This window comes from Eschrichtius robustus, chromosome 3 (assembly GCF_028021215.1).
Source record: "Eschrichtius robustus isolate mEscRob2 chromosome 3, mEscRob2.pri, whole genome shotgun sequence".
Lineage (NCBI taxonomy): Eukaryota > Metazoa > Chordata > Mammalia > Artiodactyla > Eschrichtiidae > Eschrichtius > Eschrichtius robustus.
Genome location: NC_090826.1, coordinates 144651034 through 144665174, shown reverse-complemented (window position 1 = coordinate 144665174; position 14141 = coordinate 144651034). Strand labels below are relative to the sequence as shown.

The 14141-nt window shown below is 37.0% G+C and overlaps 1 protein-coding gene across 6 annotated transcripts in view; it reads right to left on the bottom strand.

Annotated features, from left to right (window-relative positions):
* Positions 1-14141, bottom strand: part of HMCN1 (hemicentin 1) — a 529724-nt gene that overhangs the window by 310676 nt on the left and 204907 nt on the right. For all 6 annotated transcript variants that reach the window (XM_068541417.1, XM_068541420.1, XM_068541418.1 and 3 more), the window contains exons 7-10: positions 9716-9836; positions 8451-8714; positions 6993-7137; positions 2981-3102 (exon numbers count right to left, since the gene is read on the bottom strand). In XM_068541417.1, the coding sequence (XP_068397518.1) occupies positions 2981-3102; positions 6993-7137; positions 8451-8714; positions 9716-9836 (652 nt within the window). The remainder of the gene's footprint in view (positions 1-2980; positions 3103-6992; positions 7138-8450; positions 8715-9715; positions 9837-14141) is intronic.

Below are 14141 nucleotides of genomic sequence, written 5' to 3'. Positions count from 1 at the left end.
CCCACTTCCAGGGACCACTTAATGATGGAAAAAGACGCAGCTCTCTTGCCTCAATTCAGGGTCACCCCAGCTCCAGAACTCCCTGTAGGATCAGCTGAGGGCCCTGTTGTGATTACATCACAGTTTAACTTCTTCCACTCCCTTACAGGTGCTCTTCCCTAGAAAACTCAGCAATAACCCTCTTGCGTGCAAAATCTGCCTCAGAGTCTATTTCCTCTTCAAATATAAATTCAAATACGTAAAAATGCCAACTTTCTGCTAATATCCAGGAGGAGAGGAGATTTTAAATATGACATATAATACCATCACTGCATAAATATGTACAGATAATAAATAGTATATGCACTGAAATATTTATGCACACATCAATAAATTTGGTGGTGATGGAGGAGATGATGAAGGAGAATTACAGCAGTTTGCAAAAGAGGCCAAGATAACAAATTACTGGAAACAGCCTGGTCCTGGGAGGATGAGGGGGAGTCATTCCTAAGTGAAAGAATGGCTGAGGCTAGCATCAGGGGACCAGAGATGAAACCTCAAAACTGAGACAGAATGATAAGCATAGGCCTTGTGACATTAGGTAAAGATCGCTGGACTGAGAGTCAGGAGGTCAAGAATCTACTTCTCACTACCTATCCATCTGATCAGAAATGGGGCACCTGCCTGCTCTGGGCTTCAGTTTCTTTAGCTGCAACATGATGAGGTGGTATAATATTATTTCCAAGTCTTATCCTGCTCTAAAAGAGTATCCTGAAATTAAAATTTAAGATTGCCTGTCACTGACATGCCCTTGACAAGTTTTCTCTTTTCAATTTTACTTAAAGCCAAAATTTTGGTATTGTGTGTATGTGTGCATTGGGGGTGGGGGACATTATGTGGAAAAAATAAATTCAGTAGAGAAAATTAATGTAAAGTACAAAATATCATTTGTAAAGAATTTTTTCCTGCTTCTGCAGTTTTGTTCATTGGTTTCTATATGTTTATATGCAATAAAAGAGGTATAATTCTTTTTACACCCATTTTGCATTTAAAACCAATATATCAATAACCAATATCTCCAATGAACCAAAAATCCTTAAAAATGTTGGCTAGAAGGAAATGCTGGAAAAAAAAATGAAGTAACATATTGCTGGGAGCTTTAACTTTTCTTGAAACAGTTCTTGGGTGCTATTTGACTTTATAAATGTCCATCCACAGTGATACAAAAACAACACCGTTCCATCATGCCGTGTTTTCCCAACACTCCTGTCCAAAATATAAGATCTAATTATCCTGTGAATTCACATCTGATTCTGGTGTGCTGGTTAGTAGTGACAGTAGGGTGGCTAAGCCAGGACCTGGGTGGAGGTTTGAGGCTGGAAGATTAAACAAAAGTTAGCCCAGAAGGAAATGTCCACTCTTTCAAGTCCAAAGGGGCACTTGCTTGCTACTTCTGCTGTTACAGTCATTGCCATACAATCCACGCTTCTGCCTTTCTTTCATAATTAACCAGTGGGACACAATTCCTGAAAAGTGGCTTTGGTACAGTACAACTTCCTAGCGATACCATGGCTTGGCCGGCACAGATTAATACTAGAAGGGCACGTGTAGAGTGTATATTTTGAAGTTACTGACACCACAGGGCCAAATTCTTTGCAGTCAGTTCAGGAGTTCTTTCTGGCACTTTCGAGTTATTTATGCAAGATGTCTGAATCAACTCACTCAAACCTCTTTCCCTGTTGTCCTTCCCTTAATTAATATTGCTGGGAAAAAAACCCTCAAGTGCTCAAGTGTTTTTCTCTCCAGAAGCTGAGGAATGTTGACACGATTCCAATGCTTTTCATAATTACTGGAGATGAAAAAATGAATAGTTTACAATGCATGTCAACTTGCTAAGTTGTTTCAGAAGACGAACTTAATTTTTCTAAGACTAAGAGAAAATGAATAATTTACTGCAAGAAGAACAGGCTTGCACGCCTCTGTTTTAAAGTTCAGCTTGGACTTAATGATAACAAACATAAATCCTAGGCTTCTAAACAGCCCTACAGTTATAAAGCTACTTTTGTCTTAAATTTTCCAAAGAAAATGCACATCAATACTAATTTGACAATTCAGACATTGTTATAAACTCAACAGGCACATTTAGGTCAGGAGAGGCTTACTATTAAACACACAGCAACCCTAGGCTACGAGGCAGGTAGAAAATAACTGAGTCAAAACAAAGTTTCCAATAAATTCTAGATATATGCTGAGTAAGTGGCTTAAGTCCTGATCAATGATGATACACGGTAGTCTTTTTGGTTTCTAATCTGGGAGATTAGAGGAAAAAATGAATTTTTTTCACTAAAATATAATCTACCTTATAAAATAATCTGAGCCTTGCCCATTTATTCATAGGAAACATACTATTTAAATGTAAATTAATTAGCATGACTTCTGCCCTTCTTAATACCAATATTGTAGCCACTGAGGTCCTATGTTTTTTGAATGTGATACTTTCCTTATTGTCCTCAACTTAGATGTCAGAATCCATTCACAAAAGCACTCCGCTCATTATAAATATGGGAGAGGGAAGGGGAAAGTTAAACATTGCTATAATCAGAATGGATCTCTCCCTTTTCTTATATTTTATTTTTTCAAAGGAAAATACTATATGGAGATTAAAAAATATTTATTAAGCCCCTATAATAATAATAATGATAATAACAACAACAACAATAAAAACAGCTAATGTCTATTAGGTGTTTCTATGTGCCAGACTCTCTTCTAAGTGCTTAACATACACTATCTCATTTAATCCTCACAGTTTCTCCATGAGATAGAGACTGTTACTCTTATTGTCATCATTTTATAGTTAGGAGATCCAAGGCACTGAGTTCTTAAGTAATTGGCCCAAGGCAGGTCACACAGCTAATATGCAATGAAGCCTGGATTAACAAACATCCCATTTCCATAGCTGCATTAATACTTAGGCAACTGCAAAGCAATTAGGGATAATTACCTGACACGTCAAAGAACGTCTGTGCCCGTCCAGTCCCTGCACTGCTGACGGCAATGCACTCATAGGAACCTTCATCAGACAAAGTGACCTGTTCAATATCCCAGGTCACACTGGCCGATTCTCTGGGGTAAGAAAATAGAAGCATGTTTAGTTACTACAAAAACAAGACCAAATTGAAAACAGTGATTCCACTATTTGTTTTATGCATTCAAAAGAACGGCTGAAAAAAAGTTCTTTATAGCTTAAAATTATACAGAGTTCTTTTATTATCATAATTTTATTGATAAAATTATGCAGAGTTCTTTACAGCTTAAAATTATACACCTTTTGTATTTTAATTAGAAAGTTAAGCTTTGCTACTCTGAGCAAAAAACATAACAAAGACAGTAAGTTCTGTTGTTTTTTTTTTTCTATTGATCTTCATAGGCTCTAACAAAAGAATTCACTTCCACACAGGGAGATCAGCTCAGTGCTTTGTGACCACCTAGAGGGGTGGGATAGGGAGGGTGGGAGGGAGGGAGACGCAAGAGGGAAGAGATATGGGAACATATGTATATGTATAACTGATTCACTTTGTCATAAAGCAGAAACTAACACACCATTGTAAAGCAATTATACTCCAATAAAGATGTTAAAAAAAAAAAAAAAAAAAAGAATTCACTTCCAAATGTGAGAAAAACTTGAAAGAGGCAGAGGATAGAAGAGTGGAACTTTTTTACTGAGAAAATATCAGGGAGACATCTTTAATCTTCCCTCAAAACTCATTTAATTCAAACTAATGATCATTTTACAACTTTTTTTTTTTTTTCCACATTTTCACATTCATATGTCTTTCTTTTTTCCTTTTTTGAACAGGCCTGTAACTTTGCTGTTGAGAACTATAGCCTGTGTCTGTGTCCAGTTAGGGTCACTGGAAATTTCTTTAGGAGACATTCTCTGGCTATGTCAAAACATAAGATACAAAACTGGCACAGAAACACTCTTTATATCCTCTCTCCTTCCCCTCTCATTTCCAGGTTTTGGTCATGTTCAGTGGGGTTCTAGCCAAAGCAACTCAACCAGTAATTTACAAGTGTGAAGGCAGAAAACAGACTTTTTGGTTCCCAAAAGATAAATTCTCTTTAACTTTCTTATATATAAGCTCTACATAAGGTTATATACCATAACTGGTTCAATCTATGAATATAATGAGTAAAGAAAAAGATTATCAGTTTTATAGTCAAAGTTGTCATTTAGGTAAAATAAATCCCTTTGCTATATTACATATTCATTCATTTAATAAATATTTATACTTTGTCCTCTAACACTCTTCAAATTGTTTCTCATTTTTTGGAAATGTCTTAGTAATAGCTATTTAATCCTTATTTAAAACATTCCAATAATCTATAAAACAAGCATTATATTGTTTTAAAATATAATTGCAATGTCATAAATATTTTCATAATTTTTTCTTATAATCATCCATAGCTATTTATAAACTTTTTAAACATTCAAGATACAGATGAGATGAAAAGCCCACTGCAGTCAAGACACCTTCCACTGAAGCTGAAAGTGGTACAAGATATGCTACCTCACAGTAATAACTCCAGATCTCTCCCCATCCGAATGAACCACACCCACCACCAAACCACTATGAAGAATTCACTGAACTCTTAATGTACATTTACCACTAACCTAGAGTTTGTAAGAGAAAGTCAAGACACAGGTTCCCGTCATTAGGAAAGTGAGAAAATTAGCAAGGTAATCCTTCCATGTATTTCAGCAACTGAGAATATTCACTTAATACTGTTTCCTTTCACTTGCGTCTGCATTAGGTGTCAGTGGTCCTTACTGTCACGTTCAGAAGAAAACGGAGTATGACTTATTCTATGCTGCACTGATCACCTAAGATGTATCTTGAATGATTAAGAGCAGTAGGCTAAGCCCAAATTTACAAATGCCATTGTCTAGGAGGTACTGGTAAGTTCCAGGAAGGTAGGAGTTTGAAATACACACATCTTTCATGTCTTCTGCAGTGCCTACTTCAGAGCCAAGCAAATTTTAGGATTCATCAAAAACTCAGACATGCAGAAATTTTAGAATAGAAAATGACAATTCTTCTAGTCTTAAGGCCCTTTATTTAAAAACAAGAAAGTCGAGGAAGAAGGACAAGTAATTTATTCAAAGGCACAAAATGACTGTATGGAGTGCTTAGAGAACATTCTTTATAGTTATGCTTGTTCCTCTCTTATTTATGAAATATTACATGAAAACAGTTCTCTTTTTCATGTACCCTTATCAGTTAGCATTAAGATTATATGGCCACGATAAAAAGTTTCGAAGGGATGACCTTTGGAACAGGGGAAGGAATATGTCAGATAGAAATGTGTCTTGTTACTGATGGAAACTAATTCGCTCCTACATCCCCTAGAGACCACAGCGACTCACATAACAAAGATCCAGTCATGCAGCTGGAGTTATTAGGAAATCTAGGGCAGAGATGTGCAAGTGAATTGGGATTAGAGTATCAATCCATCATCACCCATGCCCAAATTTGTCTTTAGCCTCTTACATCCAAAGAACTTAACAAATGTCAGCAAGGCATGTCACATCTCTGGGCCACAGAGCTGGAAAAAATGAAAGAAAGAATCCTTGTGGTTTACCTCAGAGGAATTGTATGGAATTAATAAATTAATGCTTAGAAAGAATCTCAAGTGTCTTTGAAAAATGTTACTATTTAAACACGAAGCAGAATTGTTTGATTTCATCATTCAGTTATGTAACTTCATCATTTGCTATCTTGGTCAGTTATGTTGCTGATTATTAAATATGCAGCTAAGGAAATCGTCAAGATGTATGTTAAGCAAGTAGCAGGAAATAATACAGTCCAGTCTTTAAACAATGGAACATTTTCTCAAGTTATAATGAACATTCTTGCCATAGCTTCTGCTTAAAATGACCCCATAAGGAGATTGTATAAGCTAAGACTGTCAAATATTTAACATGTTACACAAGTTATTTATGTGAATATTGAATTACCAGTGTAAAAGCTTTGTAAAATAATTCTTAGAGTTTTTCCCCCAAATGCAGTTTCATAGTAAGTTTAAAAAACAATGTTTTCCAGAAATCATCCTCTAGTTTTCAAGGCCTACTTAATTTTTATCATTAGATTCCTTAAACTTGTCTAGAAAATTCACCCATCTTCACAACGGACGTTGGTGCCCTCTAGCCCACTTCCCTTGACTGTTGGCTGCGGTAGTGACCACACACGCTTCTTCTCCATCTGGCCCACACCCCCAGCACACACCTCGTTTCTACCCTTCTCCTCCTGGTTCCCTGGGCTCCAGCTACACTGGCTTCCTTCCCATCTTTCTTTCCCACGTGCCTGGTGGACTCTGGCCTTAGTGCATTTGCATTGCCTGTTCCTGGAGTGTGAATGCTCTTCCCTGGATATCTGTGTGATCTGGATATCTCACCATGTTCAAGTCCTTGCTCAAATGCCCCTACTCTGAACTTTAAAATTGCAACTTGGCCAAAACCACATGTACTCCACCAACCAGTAGTACGTGCCCCAATTAACCTGCTCTACTTTTTGCCATAACACTTTAAATCAGATTCAGAGACATGTTTACGCTCAAGCCACAAAAGCTTAAGTTTCAGGGTCGTTCATTTGCAAGGACTCTTGCAAAGTTCAGTACCTAACTTTGTATTCATAATTTTGTGTTCTTTGTCTTATCCAGGGACCCTTAAACTGTGTAAAATTCAGATTCTATAAAACCTGAATCAACTCTTAAATGTAGTCTAGCATTTATTATATTATCATATTATATTTATTATCTGTTTCTGTCTTCCTCCTTTACAATATAAGCTCCACAAAGGTTCAGAATTGTGTCTGTTTTGCTCACTGCTACATTCCAAGACTATGAAGCAAATAAATAAGAATGTCTAAAGAAAAAAGTGCATTAAAGTAAGTATCTATTTGTATTTAGATATTTAGTGCTATAAATTATTACTAATGGAAACATTTACACACTTTAAGTACTGGTCTACTCCAAGTGTAACTCCATTTCTGGCAAAGCTCAAGGTAAAGGGCAAAAGACTCTCAACAGAGCAGTGAATTTGGCCCGGCTGCAGGTAGTATCCCGGGGTTTTCTCAGGCATTGTAACTTTGGGAGCATCTGGGAAAAAAAGAACATGGGCAAGAAGGTCACAATGATATTTGGTACTGCTTGTTAATCCATTCAAAAGCTTCATACTTAAATTATTCCAGTAAATTCTCTGCATTCCAGTTAATCTAAATCATGAAAAATCACTTTATCTTTCTTTGTTCAAAGGTTATTAATTTCTGGATTATCTCCATGGACCCTTTACTAAGGTACTCATTGAATCTAAGACTCCACTAATCTTAAGGCATAACACTTTTTGTACCACCAAGATAGAAAACAAAGCTACCAGGTAAGTTACAATACATCATCAATTGTAGAACATAGTTCAATTTCAAAAATGTAAAACTATGAAAAGAACACACATATCCTAGAATTGAATTCATAGGGTAACTGTTTCCAAAAAGGAATGAAAAAATTGATTTTTAAGAATCCAATAGCTTTTTTAAGCATTCAATTCAGGGGCTAACACAACTAACTTTGAATATTGCATATGAGGAAATACTGAGGTTGGTTCTATTATTTCCTTTCTACAGCTATTAACCAATAGCTATAGAGTGGTTCCTGAATTTCCCAAATCATAACCTTATGTATAAATGATAAACTGTTATCCCTCCACCTGAAAGTACAATATTAGAAACAATCCTTCTGTATCCTTGTCAGTCCATGGTTCAAGTTACATACAGTTCTAAAGTTTTGGTCAGAATCCAGTCATCAGCCTTGAGAAATAATAGCAAATATATAAGTAACTAGCTTACTAATTAACTAACTAACCAAAAAAGGCAAAATCATCACCAGTTATTTGCAAGGAACTACTGTTCACAAAGTAGAAAGGTTTCCGACAATTGTATATAAACATTTAGCCAAATCAGATTGCTAACCAAATATTAAACACATATGCCAGGGGGAGTAAGAGCATGAGAACTTCCCAGTTCAAATTCTCACACTGATTGAAGTAATCCAAATTCTCAGATCTACAATCAGTGAGACTTAACATGAAACTTTGAATGTGCTATTTTATGGTTAGGAAAACTTGTGTTACCTAAGCATAAATGCTCTTCTACATGGTGACCCAGTAATAATGTGAGGATATTATTTTTGACTTTAGAGTCCATTGTTCTTATTTTTCTTTTTTTTGGCCACACCGTGCAGCTTGAGGGATCTTAGTTCCTTGACTAGGGATCGAACCAGGGGCCCCCGGCAGTGAAAGCCCAGAATCCCAACCACTGGACTGCCAGGGAATTCCCTAGAGTCCATTCCTTACTCATAGGACCCCATCATCCCCTTAAACTATCAATACTCCAGTGTTGAATAAAGTGATTTCTTACCTGGGACGATACTAGAGAAGGAAACGCTTGATACTCTCTGGAAGAGATAATCATCCTTATCATAGCCTGTTACTTTGAGAAAGAAAGCTTCATTTGGTGGTGTAAAGTCAGAAATATTCCATATGCCATAAGGTTTTCTATCTGGATAATATTTAATAGGAATTGTCTTAAGAGAGCTGCCTGAGATACTCAGAAGTTCAAGACGATCTACTCTAGCTGGGATGGAAATTCCAGAAGTATTCAGCAGCACATAGGTAGGTATTCCTACAAGAGAAAGGATCTGTCATCATGTGCAAGTAACGTGCACCTGAGGTTATCTATCAAATAAGTTTTGAATTATAATAACAGGTAACAAGGACATACGTATGAGTACTACAGACAGTGCCACAAATTGTGGCCCAGTTGTAGAATCTTCTCTACATAAAAGACAGTTTATTCATGACCAGAGAAACTTAGGAAACCTTAAGTAATTATTTTCATGGTATCTAATCATGTTTATATGTAGAAAGAATAGAATTATGAATATTGTGTTATATATTTGTTATATGAATACTTTTAAAGATTCACTATTCTGTATCCTTCCAGTAACTGCAGCAATGAAAATAAAAGAATTATCAGAAAAAAGAAATTTAAAGTCACAGTAGGATTGAGCCTTCTTTTTAACTATAAATCTTCTTGCATGAATAAAACAAGAGGAAGAAGCACCTTTCAAATCAACAATAATTTCACCTTGGAACATAAGCACCTTTCAAATCAACAATAATTTCACCTTGGAACATATAATGCTACATGGTATCTTTAATGTTTTAACTATACACACACACACACACACACAGACACACACACACACATACACACGCAGCATTTTCACCTTGACAACAGGCAAGTAAGATGCTAGTAACGAAAAAGTCTCAAGATCTAGGTGATCAGTTTTCAAAGTTTAGTAAGTATAGGAATCAATGAGGTGCTTGTTAAAGTGCGTATTCCTGGGCCCTACCTTCTGTGATTCTCATTCAGGAGATCTGGGGTGGGCCCCAGGAATCTTAATTTTTGATAAGTTCCCTGAGTGATTTCAATATCACTGGCCTCGGGACCACACTTTGAGAAACAGTTACTAGGTCAAGAGTGCGATCATATTTAGAATAAAGATGCTATGTTTCCCAATTTTATTGAATACCACAAAATTATAAAATCACAGACAGTCTGAGAACTATTTTGCACTTCAACATCTACTATGCCAACTGAAGCAATGCGAACATACAAACCTTGCACTGGTCTGCTGACTGTGTTTTTGAAGTCCAGGGTGGGCTTTCGGGAAAAACCAGCTCGAAAATCAATAGTACTGAGGCCGGTGATGCGAACAGAGTGCCTTCCACTGCTAGACGTCTGAAAAATGTTTAATGACAAATTCTATCAGCAGTTGATCCAGGATGCAGGTCACACTAGACACTAACCAGTATGGGAAACTGCAGAGTGTTTAACTAGGATTGATGTCCAATCATTGAGGTTTTGATCTGGGTGTTTTGAACTTAACTGTGATTCTGTAACTTCAATGCAAGTTTTGTAATACATATCCCAGGGGACTAAAGTACAGTTGAGTTTTATATTGCACGCCCAGTGGTAAAAGACAGAGGGGTGTAGTCATAGTGAATGGACTTGGTTCACATGGTGAATGTTCAGGAAATATTTGTGAAATGAACGAATGACTAAATCTTCTCCCCTAAATACCATCCAGGTTCTGTTATGGAAAATATTTCCCTTCTCTTTGCCTCTGGGAAGAGACAGCCAGAACAAGCACAAGAGCCGACCATTCTCCAGCTTTTAGCCAAATGGCATCCTCAGCTCAGCAGTGTCCAGCCAAGGCACTCAGTGCTCAAGATACAAATATGAGTTAAAAGAAGGTCCTGACCCTGTAAGGGTCTATGGCCAGTGAGACAGTCAGGTGGAGAAAGCGAAATCTTCAAGAGGATGCAGTAAATGCAGTGACAGAATTACAGAAAAGGCACATAGAAATATGTATATAAAAGCACAGACTAGCCTGTAGTTCAGTTAACACCTCCTAAGGGAGATGAACAAGATATTGAATAGCTAAGCACTGAAGTTACCCATATGTGCATAAATAATAAATATTGATAATTTGGATTAGGGTCACAGGATAAAACACTAACATTTATTGGGCACTTCCTCTGTGCCCAGACTCTTTGAATACATTGGCTTATTTAATCCTTATTACAACCCTATAAGGTAGATATCGTCATTATCCCCACTGTACAGATAAGGAGGTTGAGGCACCAAAGCTATTCAACAGCTTGCCCAAGTTCACAAGGTTTCCTAACTTTCCTAACTTGCAGAGGTGGGGTTTTAATGTAAAAGTCAGGCTCTGGGCTCTTTCCCACCATGCTACATTGTCTCCCAAGGGCAAGGTAAGTCAGAGTTAGCCTCTACATCAATAGCTCTCCAAATATGATTTAAGGACCACCTATATCTACACCTACACAAAAGCACTTCAGTTGTTTGCAAAAATATGGACTCTGAGCTCCAGCCAAGATTTACTGAATCAGAATCTCTAGTCAGTGGAGTTTAGGAACATGCATTTCAAAAACCATCTAAAGGCTTATGAACAAGAGTTCACCATTATTTTATTACAATGATCACTGAGATTTTTGTCTCAAAATAAAATGATTACATGATACCAGCATTTAGGTAGAAGCAGAATACAGGAGTAAGAGAAAGCATTCACAGGATAACACCAGGATGCCAACATGGCTCTCCATCTCAACACTGAGAAACACATATTTAGTTATCATAGCATGACAGAAGGTGCTAGAAAGATATATATATATATATATATATATATATATATGATTTTAATATGGTGAACAGCTAGATTAAGCCACGGCATGGTTAAAGATAAGCCAGCTCCACGGCTCGGCAAACCACACAGTTTTCCCTAAATCACTGTGACTCATTATTTGGCAATGAGGACAGAAAGGATGAGGAGATATGTCCCTGTTGCTACCAATCATATTCCTCATTGAGCAGAACTTGCAGGAACTCAGAGGAAAGGAAAATGAAGGTGAGGGAAAAGAAAAAAAACACATCTTCATGAAAACAGTGTTGTATTCTTAGTATAAATTATGCTGCTTATCACTATGGCTCATTTTCATAGGGGTAACAAAGGATTGTAAGTGTAAGTGTAGGAGTCTCAGTACCACCACTTATTGCATTATCTCTAAAGGAAAATGTGTTCTGAATTTCACATAACAGACAAGAAAAAAAAAAAGTACAATCATAAACCAATTTTAAGTCAAGGATTTCCTACAAGGCTATACAAAACCTTGCAAAATCTAATTTCAACTGCTTTAGATAATGTCGAGCTATACTGAAGACACTATTGTCTACTGGTTTCTTGTAAAAGAGAAATGAAATGGTCAATATTATGAGTTGATTTAGATTTTTTCACTGACATCATCTATTGCTGTTAGTTGTCTTGCTGCTCAGAAACTCCCTTGTGATAAAACAGCTCTTGAGGCTACCAAGGGTAAATATCACACGCAATCCGCCTAGTGACTGTTGTCAAGTGCTAATCATCTACCAAGTGTCTGTGCACAAATCAACTGATAACGAGTCCATTTAAAAAATGTTGCTTAGGGCTTCCCTGGTGGCGCAGTGGTTGAGAATCTGCCTGCTAATGCAGCGGACACGAGTTCGAGCCCTGGTCTGGGAAGATCCCACATGCCACGGAGCAGCTGGGCCCGTGAGCCACAACTGCTGAGCCTGCGCGTCTGGAACCTGTGCCCCGCAAAGGGAGGGGCCGCGATAGTGAAAGGCCCGCGCACCGCGATGAAGAGTGGCCCCCGCTTGCCGCAACTAGAGAAAGCCCTCGCACGAACCGAAGACCCAACACAGCCAAAAATAAATAAATAAATAAATAAAGTAGCTATTAAAAAAACAATCGAATTCATGCTCTGCAATTCAGTTTAGCTAGTCGTTTAAAAAATCCTGTAAATAACAAACATCTTAAAATAAAAACCAAGCATGAGTTTATTCCTCTACCAACTGCCCTTTAAAAAAAAAAAAAAAATGTTGCTTAATAGCTAAGTGAGAAACCTAAAAATTACCTAAGTGTTTGAAAATATGCTATCCTGTTGCTAAATAATACATTAAAAATAAAGCTGAGTTGATGAAGAGGGAGACCTTTACAATCTCTATAAAATTATTGGAAAATAAATTAATTTTGATCCACATAACATAGCAAAAAAGTAGGTGGAGATAAGGACATAGTTGCACTATTCTCTGAGAAATGCTAAGAATAGGAAGCATAATTAGTTAAGAAAATCTTAATTTATTTATATATTATACTGTAAACAGTAGGAATGCCTGCATAGAATTTAAAAGGGTTTGTAAGTAAAAGATATTTCCAAGTGAGTCAGTTTTTATGCACAATGACATCCAACTCTGGGTTACTCAGAGTAATGGGAGCAAGGGACACCACAAATAAACCAAAATTATAGTTTAAAAATATAATGCAAAGAAAAATTTTAAGCTAACTTATTTAAAAATGACCTCTAGGGGCTTCCCTGGTGGCGCAGTGTTTGAGAAAATGCCTGCCAATGCAGGGGACACGGGTTCGAGCCCTGGTCTGGGAAGATCCCACATGCCGCGGAGCAACTAGGCCCGTGAGCCACAACTACTGAGCCTGCGCGTCTGGAGCTTGTGCTACGCAACAAGAGAGGCCGCGATAGTGAGAGGCCCGCGCACCGCGATGAAGAGTGGCCCCCACTCGCTGCAACTAGAGAAAGCCCTCGCACAGAAACGAAGACCCAACACAGCCATAAATAAATAAATAAATAAAATGCAGGAATATTTTAAAAAGTAAAATAAAATAAAATGGTCGTTTAAAAAAAAAAATGACCTCTAATACTCATGTCTGCATTTATCATTCTTGAATCATTCTCTTAAAAGAATTACAACAATACTTGGACATTATTTTAGGAACACAATATATCACATTAAATTTCTTCATGAGAAAGTGCCAATAATTTATTATTTTAATCTGTTTTCTTAAAGTAAGCTATTATTTTAGTCTCTTTCTTAGCTGAGTTCCCTTTTTTCAAGTATTATTGACATAGGAACAAAAAGATTTTATGTATAATGATGGTTAAACAAACCAGTAAATGGAAAAAGGAGAAAAGTACCAACATATACAAAATGCATTCTGTACAGCAGGCAAATCTTTTATGTAAATTATCACGTTTAATCCTCACAAAAGTCTCTGTGAGATAATACTATTATTATCTTCATTTCACAGATCAGAAGGGTAAAGTGACTTGCTCAAAGTCACAGATAAACAGTGGGTAGCAGACCTGGGATGTAAACTCAGTGAGGCTCCAGAAACTGACCTCTACTGCTACCCCATGCATTTCTCATGATCATCTCAGTGAACTGGATTATGCTGGTTTCGGGCTAAAAGCTGAAATATACCCAACTGCTCTACATAATAGAAGAGTAATATGGAATTTCTGAGTCTATCCACAGGAGAGAAGCAGAAACAAAATGGGGAGAAGGAAGGATGGGGGGCAAGGAGAGAGCAAAAGGACACAACTCACTTCAAGATATGTCCCCAAATCTACAGGTAAATCTACTAAACTCACAAAAGATTCTTGTTAGTGGATTTCCTACGAAATTTTT